Source organism: Nicotiana tabacum, chromosome 10 (genome assembly GCF_000715075.1).
Source record: "Nicotiana tabacum cultivar K326 chromosome 10, ASM71507v2, whole genome shotgun sequence".
NCBI lineage: Eukaryota > Viridiplantae > Streptophyta > Magnoliopsida > Solanales > Solanaceae > Nicotiana > Nicotiana tabacum.
The window spans coordinates 89612013-89636955 of NC_134089.1; the positions used below are offsets into that span (position 1 = coordinate 89612013).

General features: G+C 35.3%; 1 protein-coding gene and 1 long non-coding RNA gene across 3 annotated transcripts; one reads left to right on the plus strand and one right to left on the minus strand.

Moving 5' to 3' along the window:
- Nucleotides 1-469: 469 nt before the first annotated feature.
- LOC107809205 (NAD-dependent protein deacetylase SRT1-like) lies at nucleotides 470-13620 on the minus strand. The gene is made up of 14 exons (XM_075223112.1): nucleotides 13375-13620; nucleotides 11814-11843; nucleotides 11631-11723; nucleotides 10458-10577; nucleotides 7970-8070; nucleotides 7533-7641; nucleotides 6832-6911; nucleotides 6575-6653; nucleotides 5558-5611; nucleotides 4895-4991; nucleotides 4367-4449; nucleotides 3409-3476; nucleotides 2446-2551; nucleotides 470-931 (listed from the first exon to the last, which is right to left on the minus strand). The coding sequence occupies exons 1-14, from the start codon at nucleotides 13471-13473 to the stop codon at nucleotides 638-640; spliced, it is 1413 nt and encodes a 470-aa protein (XP_075079213.1). The 5' UTR covers nucleotides 13474-13620; the 3' UTR covers nucleotides 470-637.
- Nucleotides 13621-17156: 3536 nt separating this feature from the next.
- Nucleotides 17157-22696, plus strand: LOC107831111 (uncharacterized). Of its 2 annotated transcripts, XR_012695619.1 has the most exons (6): nucleotides 17157-17356; nucleotides 17854-17936; nucleotides 18065-19903; nucleotides 19987-20233; nucleotides 21297-21794; nucleotides 21864-22696. It is a non-coding gene; the product is annotated as an uncharacterized LOC107831111 (long non-coding RNA). The 2 variants fall into 2 exon arrangements; XR_012695618.1 differs by lacking the exons at nucleotides 21297-21794; nucleotides 21864-22696 and having other exon boundaries at nucleotides 17162-17356; nucleotides 19987-20254.
- Nucleotides 22697-24943: the final 2247 nt, after the last annotated feature.

Sequence of the window (24943 nt, forward strand, 5' to 3'; positions counted from 1 at the left end):
AACAAAAGTACATGTAACCTATCATATAGGTTCAAAAAGTGTACCAAACAAGGTTTTGTTAATACACAAAGTTAACACATACATTATTTTATCTAATGCATCACACGACCCCTAATTTTTTTTTTTTCCTTTTGCATAAACAGTGTTGCTAGCTATAGTGAATGCTCAAGAATTAAAGAATGCAATGTAATCACTAAAAACTATATACGCCAAATTTAGTCGTAAATTAAACTCTAGGAGAAATAATCACAAACCATGAGTCAACTTTGTTTGTTTGTTTTTATTAAATAAAACTTTCTAGTCCTCGGATTTTATACACCAAAATTTCTCTCCCCTCTCAGAATCTCAATCTCTCTGTTAAAATGGTACACTGTCAATTTCAATTGCAATATATGCATGATAGATTAAAATAAATTGGACCAGCAATAATACACTTGTATATGAATTTCAAGAATGGATTAGAAAGAAATGAGAGTTAAACTTTGGCCTACTACAAAAAATGGGTTATGAAATTTCAGATTTCTATCAGAGCCAGACCGAGTGTATTAACTACCAAAATTCACCCAGTCCCCACATACTAACATTTTCTCAGAATGCTGCTACAAGAATATTTACAGGAGACTGTATAGCTCTGTGATCACCTTCCATTTAAAACTCTGGGTTTTCTACCGTTTGATCGTTTTCTAGAGGGAATGATGCCATTAAAACCTACACATTTCCTTTTCAATGAGCCATTACTTAGATCTCCACAATTTCTGTCAAACTTGACAATGTTTGTTACAATGGCATGAACCATGATCTCACTTTTAGGAACCATAATGACCTTTTTCTCAATAACTGCAGCCTGTCCACAGTGAGGATCCACGATGGCGCTTTCTCTTAGATTCTGTAATATAGAATCCTTATCATCCTTGAACACATGTGATGAAATCTGCACGAGAGAATAAAACGCTATAGTCAGCCCCCAGACAATCATCAATATTCTTCATAAACAAGAATAATAGACCCGTCACAAAATATACATAGTAAAGACTAAAGGGTTAGGCCAGTTTCCATACCATTCCCAACCGTTATACCCTAAAAAAAGGGAGGACTAGCCTCACTGTTCTTTTACTGAAAAAGGGAACGAGATGAAGAACTGGACTGCTAGTACAGTATTTGTTGCCAATGTATATATTGAAATATTGTCCAATCGTGTTTCTCATACTTCTCCAGCTTCTAGTTTCACAACTTATTTTGAGCAGTAATCAAAAAGATTTTCATTAAATACAACAGCTAAGCATTAAGATAGCGCTGGGCAATACAAAAGTTCATCCCTTTACAACAATGGTCAGTTCTGAAGAAAATTTATTATTCAATTACTATAATGCACATGCTTTAGAGGTGTCTCAAAGAAAGTTGTGATTCTCAGAGAAATAAAGTAGAATAATTTTGATTCTAGACAAGTGGTGGCGGGGAACACAAAGCAGCTTCAGACATTGATTCCAATCAGATCACTAAATTGTTCTTGCAAACCATGCAAAGATATGTATCATTAATCATGCCACAAATAATTCAAGTTATAAATCCGTTGGTCCAGTAACTAGGGGCCAAAGGCTAAAGCTAGACTGTTGGCTAAGCAGCCTTGGGGTAAAGTCAAGTGCCACCAAATTGTTGGTCTTTTCTAGTTGTACCGTTGTACCCATATCACGATTCAATTTAACCAATGATTTGCCTCCATCAAGGAGCATCGCTAGGTACACTCAAGTCTCGCCACTACAGGTGATCAAACAGCCGAGCTTCCAATTCAAAGAGATAAATTCACTCAGTAAAGGACCTCACAAGTCAAGAATGCCATTAAACATGAATCAAAGGGATATACTGGTAGCAATCTAGTCTACTCTGCAAAAAGGGATATGCTGGCATCAAGTCTGGAACCTTTCTTTTGGTTACAGTAACCAGCCTAGGAATATCTTTACCACTTGGTGTACAAATAGTTTCTAGCCGCTCACCAAATTTACCAAGAGGCATACTAATTAGAGCAGAAAATCCTAGTGCATTGGCCCAAGCCTAAGGGAAAATGGTATGCTATGGGTAAGGAATCAAAGCAAGGAGCCAACCCCAGTTCTTTTTAGGAAGCAACCTCTCCCCTCCCCTGTGGGTTCACCGCTGAGTCTAATGCAGTGGGGCATAAAACAATGTCTAGAACATTGTGATTCTGCAGAAGATCTACACGCAATGTTTTGAAGTTAAAACAAGCATGAGTTATCATTCTTTCAGTTTTCACAGAGGAGAATGAACACTAGCATGGAATTGGCTAGGCATGGTTTACCAATAATAAATTAATATAGAGGTCATAACAAAGTAGTCTTCATTCATTTATCTTATAAGCATTAAAACAATGTGGCCAGAGGTTAACCAAAGCAAGGATGTTTGAATGAAGAAACTTGTCCAGTGTCCTCTCACCTTAAAATCAACTGGAATTTTGATTTCAGCCGATGAACACTTGCAGCCATCACTGAAGTTCAATTTCAACTTAACGTTAAAAGGATTTGCATTCTTAACTGTCCGCCTGACAAGCAATAGGAGTTGAATAAGAACGTTTCAGTCTGAGAGAATTTATAATAGTAGTGAACATATGAAATAAACCCTCACCAATAATTAAAAAGGAAAATCATCATATGCCGCGGAAATAATTCAAAATTTTGATCAAGAAAATCAATGGTCAAGATTCCGCACTTTGTTATTTTTATTTTTATTTTTTCCTCATCAATAAATTTGACTTTAACATGCTAGTTTTTCATATCAACTCGGGATCTTCTTTTCTTTTTCCGTTTTGTGGTTAGAAAACTCGGAAGCTGCTGAAATGATATTCATATTACTCATTTTCATTCCATTTTATAACGCAGGGTCCGGGGAAGGTCCGCACCCCAAGGGGTGTGATGTAGACAACCTACCCTAATGCAAGCATTAGTGGCTGCTTCCACAGCTCGAACCCGTGACCGTCACACGGAGACAACTTTACCGTTGCTCCATTTTATTATGTGTCCAATTTATATTTCTTCATTTTTTTTTCCTTTTGGTATGTTAGACCCTTTATTAATGTGAAGTAAACAAGAGAGGAAAAAGCAATGATTGTTAGAATTATTCATGGATGCTCTAGTTCTTGGCCGACAATGATAACATTTTTTTTTTTAAAAAAAAAAATCCCATAACTTCTGGAAAATGTCAGTTCCAGATTGGTAGACAATCTAATTACATGTTCTATATGATATCATAACACCTCAAGTATACAATCTTGAATTACTAATACAAGAGCAAAATATTTTGACTTATTGGAGAAATTATGCCAAAGGAGTATGTATAACAGAGACATATCGAGGTTATCTTTCACACTGAATATTACAGCTTCAAGAATTATGAAACTACCTTTTTAGCTGAAGAGGTTGTTTATGCAGAACAGTTGCTTTCATATTTTGACATTCTGAAAAAGAAACCTACAAGTCCATTTCAAAAGCAGCAGAGATGTTATCATAGTAGACCCAGAAAGTTTTAAGAGGGCTCAGGACTACTACTGATGACAATCATTAAGTGAAGGAGAAGAAAGACAAGACCTGTTTTTAAATGAATCCTGCAAATTAGACAAAGGACTATAAAACGAGCATTTATAACAAACAACTTTTATTACTCACGGACAATTCAAAAAGGTCTAAGCTACTCACAGTCCGCTCAAAAAGTAACTGCTTCATTAAAGTGACAGAAGAAACTCAGAGGGAAGTTGAAGTAGCATCAAGACTCTTTACAGTAGGACTATTTCACTCTTTTTTACTTAGCACATCCCTTCTCACATTTTTAGAGCCCATTTATCAGTGTCGTCTCTTGGTTCATAGGGTATCACAACAGATTCCTAAAGCCTTTGATCTGCATACCTCAAACAAGAGATACACAGGATAAATGAACAGAGCTAGAGATCCTCCAAAGAGGCAAGATCTAACTAATGAATTCCGTGTTCAAAAAGGCAAAGGCTGCGAAAGGAAGGTCTAACTACTTTGATCTTACTGCAAGGGTACAGGGCCATTTCCCCAAGTCTCAAAGTGATAGATTATCCAATTCTCAATCAAGTCTACATCATAAATCAAATATATCAAAGGAAAAACTCGTAATGGCTGTGGTCTATCGGTGATAATGCTGCTTCTGCCACTGAATATGCCATTGATGCACCCACAACTGCCACTGTTACTGCCTGTTATTAGTTTCCATGTTTTTTTCTGTTTCTAGTTTGTTGTGTCTTGGAGGTTTCACAGCAACAGTGAGCCTCCAAAACTCTACCCTCTAGAAATACATACATGCTTATTCAACAGAATCTGTCGCGCAGCTATTAACTCACCTCTACAGATTTGATAAAAGGCAATGGCGCCCTACTTCCATGGACACTTGCCACAGTAAGGGTCCAATTTACATATTTTTTATCTGCAAAATAAGTAAATCAGATAGATCAAAAGACATATTTAATGAATAACCTGCTCCAAAGAGGACTATTTAGAAATTTGATCAGACCTCTCTTCTATTTTCTATAGGACTACTTGTGGCCACGTCCAATATTAATTTACCAGATATGTTAACACGGCAAAAATAATAAGCTATATTTTTCACTTCATTTATAGGAATTCCCTGAGAATATTCTACAAGAACTAAGGTATACACATGCAATTCCTTTCTTCACTTTTTCACTTGTATCTGCAGAAGATGAAGAAGAATTGACCAAATTTTCGCAAATTGTAACTTGCTTTGTGCACATTCACACGCACCGATATTGCTTGCAAAATAAAAATCACAGAAAATGTCTTTTCAGCTCTAGGACTTCAGAATGCCAAATGAACAAATGAAAAGATAAGCACAAATCTAGGGGAGTTACCAAGACTTAAGGCCTGAGTAAAAATGGTCTGGAGAAGATCAATTCTAATAAATGGTGGGATTCGCAGACTGAGGAATTCCATGACTCCTGCAATTACCTGTTCATAGCCATATTAGTAAACATTCTGGAAACAGGATCAATCAAAACCATAAATCTTTTTCAGTCAAATACTGCAGGGAAAAACATAAGTGAACATGTGAACAAAGCGAAACACCCTATTCTCCCAAAGTCGAACTAGGTAGACTAAAAGAACCAGTATCATTGTTCAGCTATTGATTCTGTAGAACCAAGCCCAATATGTTAACTAAAGCTATCGAAAACATGATTCCTGGGAGTCATAAATGGCAGTATGGTGGTTCAGCTGGATATTCCAGAGCTAACAAAACTATTGGTAAGTCACTTTAAGGAAGCAGGATGAAATGAAGATTGCTCAATAAGAACTAGGCAAAAGAATCAATGTTTACTTGGGCTAGCGAGCAGTTTAGCACCTGCAAAGTCAAGTAGCCAGATGAAGGTAGAAAATCCCATTTAGTAATTCTACATGTGAAAGCTCACCAAGCAATAGTAATATTTCCAATTAAAAAACTATGTACCACAATAACAACTGTCAGTGGCATTGTAGCTCCGAGGGGATACAATCATACAACAACACAAATATGATACCTTGTCTACAAGGCCATGAATCAGCATGGTTGCTTTCTTGTCCTTGGGAGTTTTCTGCAAAAAACAAATGGAAGAGGGAAATAAGATCTAGGCCACAGATGAGCTCCTATTAATCCAGTATCGTTTTCCATAGAATGATTGGTAGAGAGTATTTTCAAGTACAGTCATTGACAGGATACCGTAATATATGAGCAAGAGATATTCACCTAATCTTCTATAACATTTTGGTTATGGAACTTGTTAAAAGTTTCATCCTCAGGTTAATTAAAGCTTTTCTTTCTTATTCCCTTGGAGACCCTCTTATATTTGACCTAGTAGAAAATTCAAGCTTAAGCATCTAAAGAACCTGAAATCCTTGATCTTTTTTTTTGTGGCTCTGATAAGCAAGTCCTGAATACTTTATCATGGCAAAGTACAGCAGACTAAGCTAGGAGCCCCATATGTGCATTGTAAGGAAAATGATTGCTTTACCTACATGATTCAGTGATTGAGAAAGAAACAACTGCATTTATTTGAGAACAGAAAGTAACATTTGCTGGTTTTGGTTAAAACGTGGCAGTACAGAAAGATCGAAAAGTCAAGCTGACAGTTCGTAAGGAACACTTCCTTCTCCTTCGTGTTGGCTCATGTTCAATTCTTGTGGAACCATTATTATTGCTGTTTAGTCAAGTCTTGCATTTTTGGATCCCCACATCTTGGATTGTGAAAATTAAACCTTAATGGCCTTCATAAAGATGTTTCCTGAACACGAGGTGAAATAAAAGGCATTTACACTCTAAAAACAGTTGCAAACTGTTCTTTGATGCTGGAAAGTGATTTTGGCAAACTTATTTACAGACCACTAGTAAAAGATCTGACATCTCTATGGCTGTTGTCAATTCTTTTCTTTTTTTCTTTTTCCTGGGGGGGTGGGGGCAGGGGAATATGAGGCTCTCTGGTGCATGCTCTGTCATCACAACTAGGTCGATGTGCGATAATTGTTCGCTGATGTTACATTTGGGACAAGGAATAATGTACCTGAAGATTAACTATTACAATCTTTCCACCACCTTTGAGTGATTTTAGAGGCAAATTACAGGCAGGGGTGATCTGCAAACTGCAAGAGTAGAACAAGTCATGTTCACTTCTGACATGACATGATTAAGGCCGAAGAATGATGGAAGTAAATGGTTTAACAGTTGAGCGTCAACAAACACTGTAAGAAATCATTATTTTAGCATCATGCATCAGAATTCCAGATTATGGAGGCAGTCAAATAGATAATTTAGCATTACCTTGTTCCTAGACATAGCACAACATCAGCCATTTTGCAGTGCCTCTCAGCTGGATTCATCTCCTTTGGAGGTAGAGCATCCTGAGGACAAAAACACGAGAGGGGACAGGATGAGGTCAACAACAGAGTCATAGGTGGAATCATCTTTTGGCCATAACAATCTTGGCGCTTTGGCCCAAATAGCAGGAAAAAAGTAAATCCTCAAAACTTTTACAACTTATTGACTTAATCATCGGATGCTCATGAGGCTACAACCCGTCAAATTTCTGGTTATGCAATGTTGACTGCAAGTTACGGAGAATCCATAAAAATAATAAATTCTATTTCGTATTAATCCCTTTTACAAATTAGATGTGCATCAAAATACTATCACAGAACTTGCATTTAGAATCAGCAACACAAGATCGAGTATGCCTAATATCCTTCACAGGGATGTTGGCACTTCTTTTTTTTTCTTTGAAGTAGTGAGGTAATCTAGTTAAAGTTCAGATACAGTGAAAAATACCAAAGTCATCAATACATTTAGTTAGGTAGGGATTGATTTTCATTGGGAAAATAGACTAATATCGTCATATTTCTAGCTTAAAGAAGACAATATCTTTACGGTCACTATTAAAGGGCAGTGGAATGTCACTGTACAACTACAAAGAGAAACTCAGATCCTAGGATATTGTCATTAAACACAATGCTGTTTGTCATTACCTCCCAGTCAAGAACTGTGTCTCTAAGTCTGGCACCACAGCCCACCTTGGAACAACGTCGTGCAGTTTCCTTCAACCCAATAGTTTCTATTTCAAAATCCCTCATATACCTTCATGGGTCAATTCATAAAATAGACTCATATAAGCAATCACCATATCGCTACGAAGAAGCAATAGAGCAGCATACATAAAATAAAACGGCTATACATGAGTGTGAATATACCAAAAGGCTCCAAAAGAGTCACGTGAACTGTGGGAACATGCATAATAGCAGGATAGTACAACAACAACATCAGCAACAACAAATCCAGTGTGATCCCACAAGTGGGGTCTGGTGAGGGTAGTGTGTATGCAGCCTTACCCCTACCTTGTGAATTCGTAGAGAGACTGTTTCCAAAAAAGCAGGATAGTGTGCTGCAGAAAAAGATGAAGTCTTACTCAATTCCACAAGAAGGGCATAGTTCCATAAAAGAATCCCCATGTAATTCTGCAAGCTTCTCCCTTGGAATTCCAGATCGAAGATGGAGGCCATCAATGTTCTACAATGTTCAAATAAGTATGATGTGACACTTGAATATTATACCAAGGAAAACTACATAAATGGAATCTGAGGCTTAGATTTTAAGTAGAATAAACATCCCCTTGATCAAATGAAATGTCATATTTTAAACACAAATAACTAGGCTCTCTCTCTCTCTCTGATTGTTTGAACTAAGTTTGTTGGGCTGAGGGGGAAATGGAAAAAGTTTGGAAGGAGTAATGGAATGCATCTACAGCACTAGTCATAAAGTATACCCAACAACTTTGATTAAATTGGAATTAAGATGTTGTCTTCATTCTGTTACTTCCGTTTGGCCAACAGTAAAGACACTCAGAACAGCCCAAAACATAAATGAAGACATCAATTTATCAACTTCACCAATTCCAAACTAGTTAAGGTTGGCTATATGAATCCTCTATATCCCCCACCGTATTCAGGCTCATTTCAGTCAAATCTTGGGAGCAGAGAACGAAATTACTCTGTGCACGAAATGCTAACTGGATGGTGGGTGCGTGCCTGCGTGGATAGGGGGAGAGTGGGCACGTATCATACGCAACCTTCCCCTAAGACTCCTGCAAAGAGGTTGCTTCCCCTCCTCGAGCCCATGACCTACAGGTCACCGAAGGAGCAACTCCATCGTTGCGCAAAGGCTCATTCTCACAGGTCATGAAAATAAAGAGTATGAATTGTATGCTAAAAGCACACAAATGTATAGCAAAAGAGCTCTATCATCATAATATAGTTTAAATGATGAAGGTTTTTTTTATTAGTAACTGGTGATGAAGTTTAAACAAGATCCACTTTTTTTTTCAATTTCTTTGAGTAAAGTGCAGCATATAAGCATTTGTGATTCTCACAACGTGCAAAACATAGGTTACAATTTGAAAGGATAACAAAATGCAAACAATGAGACTACTCATGAAGCATATATTTCAATGAACAAATTCTGCAACGACTCCCACAATCACAAATAAGCCAACTTCATTTCATTCAGAATAAAATGTCCAGATTCACTTCCCTCCACCTTATTCTAGAATTAATGTTGTAACTTTGATTAATTTCATCAAATTAAATTGTTTCAATTCTAGTTGAGTCGTTGACCAATTGCATCAAATTAAGGAAAATAGAGGCTGGTTTGGTTAAATAGATCTCTCTTCTTCTTTCTTATAAGTTGGTGATAAATGCTTTTTCCAAGGAACACTGCTATAATCGATAGATGCATTCATCCCTATCGATGCTCAATCTTCCACTCACTGAAATGTCACTTCTTTGCACTAACCACGAAAATTGGCATGCTAATTCAGAGGATCCCTAATGACCAGATGTACCGCAAGTAAAACACAAAGCATGTTTGAATCCAGACAGCAAAGATATATCTACACCAAAAGATTATCACCAGAGCCAATCGACAAATAAATATAGATGAGAATAAGGGGCAACCCACACTGTCAATTCTCCATGAGCAGTGGATACCAAAGAAAATAAGGCTAGAAACACTTGAAAGGGTCCCAAAGTAAAAGAAATAGAACAGTCATCTCAGTCAAAGCTTTCAGAGGTGGAACGGCAACCGTGAAGGTGTTGATTCAGTTGCTGGTTAATGATTATATCATTATGGATTAGTTGAAGTTGGCTAAAAGAAGAGTTAACCATGCATAAAGTCAAATGGTGCTATGAAAATGGGTAAAAGGATCTAAATTGAACTCAATGATCAAGTCTTCAATCTCACCAGCATCCAACTTTAATATATTGGTAGACCATAGTTCATCTATTTAGAAAAGTAAGCTCAAAAAGCCTTTAATTATGCAAATTTAGTAGCTTACCTGAATTAGCATTGTCTTCCTAGTAACATATTACAATTAGTGACCGGAACCAGAGCCAAATAAACTCAGTAACAGTATCAAAACCATAGTAAAGGTTGTTTTATTTATTTCATACAGCTATCGTATGATACTCTTTCAAGGCAATCTATGTCAAAATTGATGGGTTTCTTCAATTGAAAGCCTAGCTATCGGTTAACGTGGCGCAAAGAGAGGTATCTTTGGGGATAGACACCAAGCAAAAAGAGTGAGCATAGAGCAGCTTATCTCCCACTTTAACGGAGAGGAACTCCATAGGAAATTGGAAGAGGCAGAACAGGAATTTCTCCCGGGAATGTAAATGAACAATTAAATGACTGATCACAAAAAAGAAAAACTTGAATGCGATCGGGTTGAAATTGTGATTTCATTCTGAAAGCAGCACTAGCTACACAAATGGTGGAAGTGATATAATTAATAAACCTACAAATGTTAAGGAACAAAGTCAAGACTGAAACTGCACATATTGTAGTGTAAACCTACAAATGTTAAGTGCACCCATATAGTAAGAAAATTAATAATGCCACACCTGACTTATAGTAAACTTTAGAAAACCCGCTTTCTCTAGTTCAACTAGGGCCATGTGTGTCATGCTCGGTGTTGCACGGTGAAATGGCAAAGATGCTTCTGGTAGCGCTTTCCCTTCTCTCTACAAGTCAGTCAAAAAAAAAAGGGATAAGAAGATACATTATAGCCAGTTATTCTTTTGCACAGTATTATTGTAGAAACTAATTCGTGTTAAATGCTTTCAATGCTATATACAATATTCACATCATAATCAGTGGTTTGATCCTGATCACATCACTGCAATGTTGCCTATTAAATACTCCAAAAAATAGGAGTGATCTTTACATGTCTCAAGAAACAATAATAATACAAATGCTTGTGCACTCAAGAGCGTGCCTAACTATCAATGAAGTGGGTGAAAACCTAGGAAACCAGGGTTTAAATCTCAACAAAGGCAAAAAAACGATAGATGATGTATTCTCGTCTCCTAAGCCTCGACCCTTGACGGGCAGAGTTACCTGATACTTGTGCTAGCGGAAGATAGCAGGTACCTATAAAATAGTCGAGGTGCACACAAACGGAACTAGACACCACCGTTATACCCTAAAAAAATATAATGCTTGTGCTCTTTCCTTATGCAAGTATAAACTGTAGCTCTTTTTCAACTTCTTCCTACTTAGTGAAGAAGATTACCAGTCAAAACAATATCAGAATGAAATAACAGACCTAGACACTATACACAAACAACACCACATTTATTGAGATATTATTTTCTCTTTCAGTTGTGGTAGGTATCATGCATGCCGGTAGATTTAAATAACTCTCAAAGGAGAAAACAGCTCCTCCAATCGTAAGATAGATCATGCTTTCAAGGCCACTTTCATTTATTCATGTCACTATTATGCACGGTGCTCCTCCACTTATTTATAGCTTTTCCAGATCAAATATACAAAAATCAAGTTCTGCGCCACCTTCAGGTGATCAAGACATCCTCTTGGTTTGCTACATCTAGCCTAAAAAGATGACAATGCAGGTAGAAAGAAGGATCGGAGATGATGACCGACCAAATTCGAAGGGGACGCATTCAATTCTGAAGTCTTAACATTTTAACATGGGTATCAAAGGTAGGAACATGTCAATAATTGTGCTTTCAGAAACAGGGGTTTGCAGTTCACTCATATATATATGATATTACCTGAAGAGTCCAAATGCCCTTGGGACCACGAAAATCAGGTATACCACAAGAAGTGGATATTCCTGCTCCTGTAAACACAACTAAATGCTTACTCTGTAAAAGAAACAAGAGTCAGAACGGGTTACTTCTAAAGGAAAAAGCTATACATAGCATAGCTAAGACGGCATCTCTTTAAGGACTCACCTTTTGTATCATCACAGCAAGTCTCTCAATCTGCATAGTTATTTAAAAAATTAGTAAGAACGCAAAAAAATAAAGTGCTTCATCCTTTTTAACTGTTCTTTAACAAGCAGCTGAAAGAAACAGAAGATCCTCCAGCACCAGAAAGTACTGATTTTCAAGAAATCAGTACAGTATAATGGATGGAAATTGCATCCAGAATCGAAATATTCAGCAATCAAAATCCACTTTGCATTCTTTCCTTTATTATTACCAATAATTTTACACTTTAACGTTAGAACAACAAGAGAATGAATTTATGTCCAAGAATTCTAACAAAGACAAAGCAACACCACGGCATGACAATAGGAAACGGTAACGATGACATAGTACGCAGTTCAGGACAATTGCTATACATCTGCCAAAAAATTTAAGTTCATTTCTGTTGCCTAGATCACAATAACGAAAAGTTGGAAAGCATATCTTCCACAGCAGTGGGAACTTCAAAATTCCAAATACCATTCCTAATGAACAACCATAAGTTAGGTGTACTATCCAGGTGCTCTTAGAAGTGGTGGAAGCAGAAAGCAGATACAAAAAAAAAATACTAGAATGCCACTTTTGAGATTAAAACTTTTTGATGAAGTAATTGGTTTCACTACTGGCATCAAGAAGATGCATAAATTACAAAAGAGTTTAGCAATTGTTAGCTCCTCACAAATGTTTATACTAGTTTGAGATGAAAACTTATGACCTAAAGCAACTTTTCGAACCCCCTTTACCTCTACGCAAGAATATTTTCTTACATCAAGGGGATTCAACAGTTTATATAACAATAGAAAGTCGTCTTTCCCTATGTCGAAGTATAAATTTCCGACAAAGGGGATTCAATTGAACCCTCTTAGCTAAACCTAGCTCCGCCCCTGAGTCTCTTAGATTGTTATATATTATTTGATATCTTCATTCCTTCTTCTCTTCTTTCAATATAGTCCATTTTTTCTCCCAACAAATACTATAGAAGAGGTAAGCAGCATACGATTTGAAATGCAGCATACAATTTGAATTGCTGCTTATCATTTTCTTACTTTAGTCAGTTTTACCAAAAGTTTTCTGCCTAATGTTAGCAATAGACTCAGCAACTGATTACCAAATGCTAATCCATTTTTTATCAATAATTAACTTATGCTAAACCTTAAGAACTTAACATAGCAGAAAGTAGCAAAAGGAACGATAATCGCGACATTAAATGCATAAACTCCCAGGGTACAATCCTAAACATGTTTAACATTTTGCTCGTGGCCAACACAATGCAATCATTATACACCCCTTAAAATGTAACAATCCCTAATAAGATTAAGGAAATTGTTATTATCTCCCGCTCAGTAATGTGGGGATTAAATCAAGATCTCATGAAAAACCTAAATGCAAACTATCAAGCCATCAAAGAAGACCCCAGTTTCTAAACTTCAATTCTTAATTAAGGACCAAAACCTAAACAAATATTTATGGGTAATTGCAGCCAGATAAAATGATCAAACAATTAAAAGTAAATAATAATAAAGAGTTGCAGAAAAAAATATCTCACTTTGTCTTGCAAAACGTGAGGTGGGTCGAAATATTCAGTCATTCCAACATTGCCCACATCTTCTATAAATGAGAGTTTCTCAGCATAACCTAAAGACATGTTTGTATTTGCTACAATCTGTTCTTTTTCCCTAGGAAAAGAGTACTACTAGTTGATTGATTGATCACTCAAGAATGGAAGCAGAGGAGCCTTTCTGTTGTAGTAAAGATGGTCAAGTGCTTACTTTTCTGCAACGTTGTTCCTTTATGCTCATTTATTCCGTTTCTGTTTATTTAATTTAATGTTTTATTTTTTAAGATTTATTGTCACTCTATCTAATAAGTAATTTATTTTTCAGGGGCCCCTCAAAGGTATTTATGGAGAAGTTCACTGTCACGACACCCCAAATACCAAAATTGGAAATTTTTATATAGGTTCTAATCCTATCAAACGCTATCTTCCTTTTTACCCTTCCTTCTCTTTTTATTCACCGGCCACTCCATCCCACCAAATTTTTGGAGATATTTCCGTTAAAATTTAGATGATATAATTTGATTCCGCGTGTAGTTTAAGGGATAAAAGTTTTATGGAGTCATGACATTTGTGTGGTTATAAAGGCTTCTCATTAAGGGTAAAATAAGTAAAATGAAGAGTTTAAAGTTGAATTACTTTCAAATTTAGAAATGTGTCATTTATTTTGGAACAAACTAAAAAGGAAAGCACCTCATCTAATTTGAAACGGAGTGAGTAGTATATTTATTATATAATATACATATATATTATATACAAAAAATATATTTTTTATATACTTTTTGACTAGCGAACGCAATTAATTTCAATCGATCGACCAGTTTTGTTTTTTTGCAAATTTTTAAAAATAGCACCAAAAAAAAAAAAATTGGTTTATCCAATTGGATTTGGAGTATATTGGAGTAGCATATGATTCATTAAAGTAGAATCCGTTGCCTAAAAAGGTTTTTTCCATTCATAAGTTCAAACTTAAGACATCAACTAAGGGTGTGTTTGGTACGAAGGAAAATATTTTTCAATTTTCTCATGTTTGGTTGGCTTAAATGTTTTGAAAAATATTTTCCTTATGAACTCATTTTCCTCCAATTGGAGGAAAAAAATTTCCTTATCAAGAAAAGGAAAAATATTTTCCAAAACTCCTTCTCAACCTTCCCCACCCCATCGCAAAAAAAAATTATTTTTTTTACCTTAATTGTATTTTAGAATTTCAAATTTCTGTTTTTTCGTTTTTCTGCACCACCACCTCAACCGCCCACCCACCCACCCACATGCCCCCCTCCCCCCGCACATAAAAAAAATTATTTTTTTTTGTAATTTAAATTTCTATTTTTTTTTTCGTTTTACTGCCACCCCCTCCCCAAAAAAATATATTTTTTAAATATATTTTTCAGTTTTAATTTTTTTACTTATCGTTTTAAAGGTTCAAAATTTTATAAGTTCCAAAATTATGAGTTCGGAGGTTTATGTGTTTGTAAGTTTACGGGTTTAGAAATTATAAAGTTTACGGGTTCGAAATTCCGCGGTTTTGAAAGTTTAGCAGTTCGAAAGTTTATGAAATTTGTGGGTTCGAAAGGTTGTTGGTTTGAAAGTTTATGGCTTCATGTTTATTATATTTAAATTATTTATGAATACTCTTGAGAAGTCATTTTCCTTAATTTGCGTATCAAACACCAGAAAATGAATAAGATTACTACTTATTTTCCAAGAAATATTTTTTTGGAAAATATTTTCCACAGAAAACATTTTCCGTTATACCAAACACACCCTAAGTGTAGAAAATACATTCCACCACATTCTTAGGTTGTCAAAAAGAATTTCAACCATTTTATGTCCTTCTTTCACAAAAAGAATAACGAGATTTAGAGTAAGAGGATTAATGTATCTAATTTTTAGTGATTTTTCCTTTGTATTTTAAAAAGGAACTTTTTCGTATAAATACAAGATCTTAAACTTATTTATCCGGTTTTGTTTAAGTTTTCATATTTACAGAAAGCAACTAAAGTTTTTTACAAAAAATATAAATTCGGCCAAAATCTACAATTTATCTACAAAGAGTTTTTTTTTTTTGTACAAAATCCGCTCAAAACTATAATTTACATATAATTTATATATAACTTGTATACAATTATGTAAGTTGTAGATATTTTGTATACCGTTTCTACACTCGACATACAAAATATATACAATTTATTTTGTCTTCTTTTTCGAGTTTCAATTTGAAATTTCAACCAAAACCACCTCGAATCTTCGCCAAATTTACTTAAAATTGAGATATAAACTCAAAGGATATTTTCAATCATTTGCAATAAAGTCCAATCCAAACAAAAAAATAATTTTGCAAAATCCAAACAAATTGTCATGTACAGTCGAATTTCTAATACCAATAGTTTAAGAGTTTAGGAATCTGTTATTAATTAGACGTGTAGCTCAACGTACTCAAGGTTTCATGTATAAGACTCTTTCTTACTTTAGAGGCGTTATTATTTGATAAGGTTTCAATTTTAATTTTATTATGCAAAGGGAAAATTATGCACAAGGTTTTGGATTGTCCAAAAAGAAGACCGTAGCTGATACAAATGCAGAGGAAACTAGTGCCGATAGTAGCAATGATTATGTTGGAATTTTACTGAAAGCTGTTTGGTGAAACTTTTATGTTGCAGCAAATAACTATCCTATTTGAATTTGGGGAAGGAAGAAAGGGATAGAAAATGAGTAAGATTGGAATTTAACACATTATTCCGTGTATAAATGGTAAATTGTATATGCTAATGTAATTAAGTGATAATCTCTCTAAGAAGGGTAAATAAATTTATAATGTAGTATAGATAGGTAAATGTCTCTTTCAAAAATTATTTCTTTATTTTTTTAGATAAAATTTAGGACATAGTTAGAACTGAAAAAGTACTATCACTTAGAGGTGTCTGATATAATGGTGGGATATCTCTGGTTGGAATAGGTAATTCTGTTGGATTTAAGCTTCTTAGAGCTTAAAAGAAGGTGAATGGGAAATGAAGGGATTTTTATTTTTTTTGATTTTTCCTCCTTGACAAAGGGACATTGTCCCATATTAGAGGAGAAAAAGATTTTTGATGGGTATATATACAATTGCACTTCTTCTAGCTCTTAGAGTATTGAGAAAGGCACTCCTCGTGCCCTCGTCGTCGCTCGCTCGGCTCGGCTTCAGCTTTGGCTTCGGATCGATTGATTGATTGATTTTTTGGACCAAATTTATTTGTTAATATTAAAGATTAACGTAATATTATTTAATCCAAATTAGCCGTTTTTGTAAGGGAAAATTTTTCCTCCACATTTTGAATTCCCTTTTTATTTTGCGTAATTAGCCATGATCATTTTGCATGAACAGTCATAACAGACCTTCTGAAGAGTTGTACCTTTTCATTTAAACCCAACTTGTTGGCTATAAATAGAAGACCATTCCCTCATATTTTCCTTACGAAAATTTTGATTTCTCCTTCTTCTTTCTACATTGTTTTAACAGAAAAAGAAAACAGTGTGTGGGATTTACACTGTTCTTTGCGTTCATTGTCACTGGGGTTTGAAGTACCGCTACACTAGTGAGTGTAATCTGTTCTATCCTCGGAGAAAATAATTCACAATCTTGAGTATTAGGGGTGGCATTTTGAGCCCAAGCCCAACTAACCCAGCAAATAATGGGTTGGACATGAAAGAATTTAATTGATGGGTCGTTTTGGTCTGAGCCCATTTCAACCCGTAAAAATAATTAGCCCAACAGTAACCCGTTTAGGTGCCCAAATTGACCCGTCAAACTCCCAAAACCTAAACCCAAGACAGATGCTTTCTCTTCGACTCTCTTTGCACTCAAAAACAACGCTGTCTCTCTGAACTTCAAAAACGATCTCCGACGACTTCCTTTTCTCTAGCGACTTCCTTCTCTCCGGCGAACGCTTTGTTGGGGATTTCTCTGGATCTCGAAGTTTGGCCATCAGATAAGGTGAGTGTTTTGCAAGGAAATGACTTAACAATCAATACCTATCAAACAGCATTCGCTTTAGCCTTTGTTTCTTGTTTGTGCGTTTGTGCACTTGTGGGTTATATTGGCTCTAACTCTGTAGTTATATTGGCTTTGTTGACATTGTCGGTTAAATAACAAAACAGGAGTGAAATTTCATTGGCTTTGACCATCTAGTTATATTGGTTTTGACTCTCTACAGTAATGACATTCACATTTACTTCAAATCTTGTATTGCAAATTTCATTGAAAAGTAGTGCTCAAATGATCTGCTTCAACGCTTCTGAATACATGATTGAAAACAGGATTGTACAAATTCACAATCATAATATTTTTGGTTCACAGATTTAATCTTGGCTTTGAGCTGCCCTTATTCTAAATCTTGCAAACTCTTGTTTTCCCTCTGTTTCATATTAACGGACTTATTGTTCTCCAATACAACAATAATAACTAATTTTATGGTATTTAATTTACTGTAGGATCTCATTTTGTAAGAAGATGTCGATGGAGCATGATGATGTAGAGTCCAATGAAATAAGTGTTTCAAGTTCAAAAAGATAACGTAATACTACTTCTGTTACAAGTTCTAAATCTTGCAAACTCTTGTTTTCCCTCTGTTTCATATTAACGGACTTATTGTTCTCCAATACAACAATAATAACTAATTTTATGGTATTTAATTTACTGTAGGATCTCATTTTGTAAGAAGATGTCGATGGAGCATGATGATGTAGAGTCCAATGAAATAAGTGTTTCAAGTTCAAAAAGATAACGTAATACTACTTCTGTTGTTTGGGATTTCTACGAGAAGTTGCCATTGGATACAAATCCAGATAATAGACTTAGAGCTAAATGTAAGAAATGCTGGATAATATTTTTGGTTGACTCAAAAGCTAGAACAACAAATTTAAAGCGGCATCTAGCTAAGCACAAGATTGAAGCATCAAAGCAAGGTACGCCAATTGAGCATAAGGAATATCGTGAAGTTATAGTCAAGGCTATAGTTAGACATAACTTGCCATTTAGTTATAATATGAAGGGATTAGAGAAGTGCATGCGTTCTTGAATCATGCGGTTAAAACCATTTCAAGAAATACCGCAAAAGTTGATGTGCTTAACTTATATCATGGTACAAAAGAGATGGTAAAAAATGAGCTTGAAGCTATTCAAAATAGAATTAGTTTGACATCTGATTTATGGTCATCAATTACATCAAATGAATATATTTTTGTTATTGCACACTATGTTGATTTGGATTGGGTTTTACAAAAGAGAGTTTTAATCTTTCGTCATATGTCTCCTCCTCATAGTGGTGCTAATTTTGGTCCAAAGTTGATTAATCTGTTGAAATAGTGGGGAATTGAAAAGAAAATATTTTCTATAACTTTAGATAATGCAATTTATAATGATGGTGTTGTGGGTTGCTTGATTTGCATTTTAAGCTAATGGATTCTTTGCTTTGTAATGGAGACTTTGTCCATATTAGGTGTGCAAATCATATTTTGAATTTGATTGTTAAAGCAGGTTTGAAAATAATAGAGGGTGCTATTTTTAACATTAGAGAAATATAAAATATATTAATGGTTCTGAGTCATGGATTGTAAAATTTGTTGAGTGTATCAAGAATCTTGGTTTAAAGATGACGGGAAAAGTGCGCCAAGATGTGTCTACAAGGTGGAACTATACATATTTGATGCTTGTAAGCGCTTTTCCTTATCGTCGAGTATTTTCTGACTTCAAGATACTTGACAAAAATTTTACATGTTGCCCTTCAGATGAGGATTGGGTTAAAGTTGAAACAATTGCTAAGTTTTTAAGGTCTTTTTATGAAATTACTACACTATTTTCTGGGAGCCATTATCCTACCGCCAATTTATATTTTCATTAAGTTTGGAAGATTCATATGTTAATAAAGGAAGAGATAGGTAGCGAGGATCCTAATATTAAGGCGATGGCTATGGAAATAGAGAAGAAATTTACAAAATTTTGGCAAGACGACTACAGTCCAATTACTTATATGGTGATCGCCCTTGATCCTCGATATAAGTTAAATTTGATAAAGTTTTGAGAAGCAAAACTTGATCCTTGACTTGCAATGAAAAAGTTAGATTGTTGAGGATAATTTGCATAGGTTGTTTAAAGAATACATGACAATATCTGATGTTTGAATTGTTGGATGTAATAGTCATGGATGTTATGATGAAATAATGGACGAAATGGATGAATTTGACATGTTTGAAAGTCTGTCCGAGTATAGTTTAGAAAAGACACAGTTGAATTTATACTTGGAAGAGCATGTATTAGTTTGCAAAGGAAATGAAAATTTAGACGTGCTTACATTTTGGAAAGATAATAGGAGTAAGTGTCCTGAACTCTCTCGTGACCTGTTAAGTATACATATCAGCACAGTTGCATCTGAGTTGGCCTTTAGTGTTGGTGGTCGAGTTATTGGCAAATTCCAAAGTTCTATTCTACCGGTGAATGCATAAGCTAAGTTGTGCTCTAGAGATTGGATTTATGGGCATCAAGGTACATTATAATTAGTAGCATGTGTATTTTATTTTATGAACTTTCTTGTAGTTTGACAATTTTCTAAATTTTCTTATTTTTAGCTTGTGATGATTCTGAAGAGGAGGACATTGCAATAGATAAGAAGAAAATTACCTCTACAATCTTTACTTAGAATTGTGGATGTAGAGCAAGGATGCAGAGACCCGAGCTAATATGAATTTATAAATATGGATTGTTGATCTATAATAAGATATAAGTTTCGATACTTTCTGATATTTTGCTATAGAATTTGGAGATGAATGGTATCTCCAGAACTCTCATTCATTTGTAAAAAGTTTTTGATTCTTGGTGAGCCACTGTTCCTTTTTCTCTCGGTAGCTTCTTTTCTTGGTTTTAGTAAAATTTATTTTGCTTTGATTTGAGGTAATTTGTGAGCTGCGATGATATCTGGGAGATTCGGCTTAGTGTATAGACATAGAATTTGGTGATATCATGTGCATGGATAATAATACTATACTAAGGTCTTAAATGCTAAGCTGACATGTTGGTGTACAAGTTGTTATTTTCTTGTTATTTTTTAATTTATATTCAAACGACAAACATAGGGATTAAAATTTATCACATTGTTTGATAACAAAATTCAAAATTTAGCCGGTTAAGATCTATGATTTATTAAGCCAACTGGAAATAAATTTTAATGATTTGAGTTAATTAAACAATGCAGTGGGCTTTCAGTTCATGGGCTCGAGCCGGGGAGGGGGGGGGGATTAAACTTTTTCCTCTCATTTTCATATAGTTGACAACATTGTAAATATTTGGGTCAAGTTGGATGGGTGGGTTGTGACCCATGTTTAGCACATCTTGACCCAGTCCATCTTGACCCAACTAAACTTTGGGTTGGGTTGGGTGGGGCATTGACCCAATTATTAGTGCAACCCATATTGACCAACCCAAACTCAGCCTAAACAACCCATTTGCCACCCCTATCGGGTACTAGAGGGGATTTAGTTCCTTAAGGAAACACTTTGAATTCAGTAGGCTCGGAATAATTTTGTTCTGCATTTCTGCTTTTATAGCGTTTTTATTTTTGAATATATTTTCGAATACATATTACTAACAAGCTTAAGGAACTTAATATTTTTGTTTCTGTATTCATCTTATATTCTGTTTGTGGGAGACTAAATCCTAGTGATTTCTACTCTCAGTTTGGAGACTAAAATCTTCGAATTTTCTACTCCTTGGTTGACATTACGAGATTAAAATCTTTGTGATTTTCTACTAATTCTATATTCGGTTTGAAAAAATTAAATCTTAACCGTCGTATTTAATCTGTTTATGTTAAAGTTATTCGGTTTGAAGATTTTAAATACTTTACCATTAATTAATTTTATTTCTGTTTTGTTTTTAACAGAAATGACAGAAATAGTAACCCCCATGGTTGGCTCTACGAGCAATGTTGTTACTTCCGGTCGTTCTGTGCCACCACCGGCTCCGGCGAAAAATTCGAAAAAAAATTCTGGGATTGATTTCAAACGTTGGCAACAGAAGATGTTCTTCTATTTGACTACTCTGAGTCTATAGAAGTTCATCAAAGAGGACGTTCCAGTTCTGCCGGAATCAACTTCGGATAATGAACGTTTTATTGTGACTGAGGCTTGAAAGCACTCAGATTTCTTGTGCAAGAATTACATTCTTAGCGGATTGGAGGATGATCTTTACAACGTCTATAGTAATGTGAAAACTTCGAAAGAACTATGGGAGGCATTGGAAAAGAAGCATAAAATTGAGAATGCCGGTTTGAAAAAGTTCGTTGCAGCCAATTTTTTGGACTATAAGATGGTATACAGCAAACATGTCATTACACAAGTTCAAGAGCAGCAAGTTATCATTTATGATCTCCTTGCTGAAGGTATAATCCGAATTAATGCTTTTGTTGAAAGTAACAATTCTGTTACTAATTATGAATTTTTTGTTGAAGGTTTGGTCATCAATGAGGCGTTTCAAGTTGTAGCAATGATTGAGAAGTTGCCTCCTTTATGGAGAGACTTTAAAAATTACTTGAAACACAAGCGCAAGGAGATGAAACTCGAAGATCTCATTGTTTGATTGAGGATCGAAGAGGACAATAAAGCTGCAGAAAAGAAGACACGTGGGAATTCAACAATTATGGGAGCAAATATTTTTAAAACTGCTCCAACTAATACCAAGAAGTGGAAGAAGTCTTCTGGACCAAACAATTATCCCAGCAAGAAGAAATTCAAGGGAAACTGCCACAACTGTGGAAAGGTTGAACACAAAGCTGCAGAATGTCATGCTCCAAAAAAGAGAAGAAAAGGGGTCAACCAAATATGGTTGAAACGAATGATGATATTGATGACTTGTGCGCTATGTTATCTGAATGCAACTTAGTAGGAAATCCTAAGAAGTGGCAGATTGATTATGGTGCCACCTGCCATGTTTATGCTGTTAAAGAAGCATTTGCTTCATATGCTGCTGCTGGACCCGAAAAGACCATTTTTATGGGAAATTCTACAACGGCCAAAGTTGAAAGTTAGAGAAAGATATTCCTAAAGATGACCTCTGGCAAGGTGGTGACTCTAAACAAAGTTTGTCATGTTCCTGAAATATGGAAGAACTTAGTTTCTATTCCACTTCTCGTCAAGAACGGGTTTAAGTGTGTTTTTGTTTCAAACAAAGTTGTAATAAGTAAGAATGATATGTACTTAGGAAAATATTACTTTACTGAGTGCCTTTTTAAGCATAAATGTAATGGTTGTTGACAATAATAAAATTTCAGCTTGTTCTTACTTACTTAAGTCAAATGATTTATGGCATATACGTTTGGGAAATGTCAATTATAAAATATTGCAAAAAATGATTAATTTATAAGTATTGCCTAAGTTTGAATGTGACATAAATGTCAAATATGTGTGGAATCTAAGTATGTCAAACATCCATATAAATCAGTTGAAAGGAATTCAAATCCTTTAGAGTTAATTCACACAGAAATTTGCGACATGAAGTCAATACCATCTCGTAGTGGAAAGAAGTATTTCATATCTTTTATTGACGATAGTACTCAATATTGCTATGTTTACTTACCTAATACTAAAGATAAAGCAATAGATGAATTCAAGCAATACAAAATAAAGTTAAAACGCAACTTAACAAGAAAATTAAAATGATAATAAGTGATAGGGGTGGTGAATACAAATCTCCTTTTGAAAAGATTTGTTTATAATATGGAATTATTCATCAAACAACAGCTCCTTACACACCTCAATCCAATGGGATTGCGGAAAGAAAGAATTGTTCATTAAAGGAAATGATGAAAGCGTTGTTGATAAGTTCTGGTTTGCCATAGAACTTGTGAGGGGAAGCCATTCTTACGGCTAAACGGATACTAATTCGAGTACCTCATAGTAAAACACAATTCATTCCATATGAAAAATGGAAAGGAAGGAAGCCCAACTTGAATTATTTTAAAGTGTGGGGGTATTTGGTAAAAGTTCAAGTTTCTAAACCCAAAAGGGTAAAAATAGGACCGAAAACCGTTGATTGTGTTTTTATAGGATATGCGACCAATAGTAAAGCATATCGATTTCTGGTTCATAAATCAGAAAATCCCGACATTCATAATAATACGGTTATAGAATCAGATAATGCTGAATTTTTGGAAAATATATATCCATATAAAAGGAATGTGAGTTGATCAATGAAGGTCTAAACGACCTCGGGAAGAAACAGAAGAAAGTACATGTCACAACCCGAGTTCGCCCTCCGTGAACTGTCGTGATGGTACCTAGTCTCTACAACTAGGTAAGCCTAACAATTTGCAGAAAAAGGAAATGAAAGATAAAACTAGCCAAAAATTGTGGAATAAACATAAATAAAACATTTAAGATGTCGCTCGACATATACAATACAAACTCTCAAACTGAAACAACTCCCAAAATCCGGAATCTCATGAAATCACAAGCTGTTGAATAACTACAAGTGTTCTAACTCCAGAATGTCTAAACAAAAGTAACTACAGGAGAGCTAAAGCTATAAGGGAGAATAAAGAGGGACTCCTCGGTCTGTGAACGCGGCAGATATACCTCGAAGTCTCTGAAGATCGCCTCGCCTCACTGATGGTATGGCTGAGCCGAAGAACCTGGATTTGCACACGAAAAACATGCGCAGGAAGGGCATGAGTACACCACAGCGGTACTCACTAAGTGCCAAGCCTAACCTCGGTCGAATAGTGACGAGGAAGGTCAACGCCATACTGATTATAAATGAACAACAAGGTAAAACAGTATAGAATACGACAATATAATTAAAATGTTAACATGCTATAACGAATAAAATCACAGAAAAGAATATAACACAGTACACAAAAATAATAATAGGGGATCTCCCGAAATATCGTCTCGTAGTCCCAAACGTAAATGTATAGAGGGTCTCCAGGGATATCGTCCCATAGTCTAAATCATAAATGTGCAAGGGAAACTCACGGAATATCAATCCGTAGTCTTAAAGTAAATATCCTGTACGGGGAATCTATCGGGTGATGTCCCGTAGTCCCAATCATAAATGTGCAGGGGGATCTACCGGAATACCAATCCATAGTCCCAAAGTAAACAAGCAGAGGAATCTCCCAAAATATCGTCCCACAGTCCCAAAGTAAACACACAACCATCTCAGAAAGTATACAGTTCTATTCAAGAATTAGACAGGAATTTCTACCCTAATATACTGCACAGAGTACAAGTAGGCAATTAAGGCAGGTAAGGCAATTAAGCCACGTAGGCCTGCTTTTCCTAATCTAAACAAGAGGCTTCAAGTACAAGCATTTGCTAAATTACAAGAAAATATAGTATTAGCTTAATGAAAATGGGATTTTCAACTATTAGCACGTGTACGCACTGGTCACCTCACGTACACGACACTCATATAACAAAATACCAAATTCTAATAGGAGTTCCCCCACACAAGGTTAGGCAAACCACTTACCTCGAACAAGCTCAATCAACTCGAAATCACGTTCTTGCCACGAGTACCCGACTCCAAATG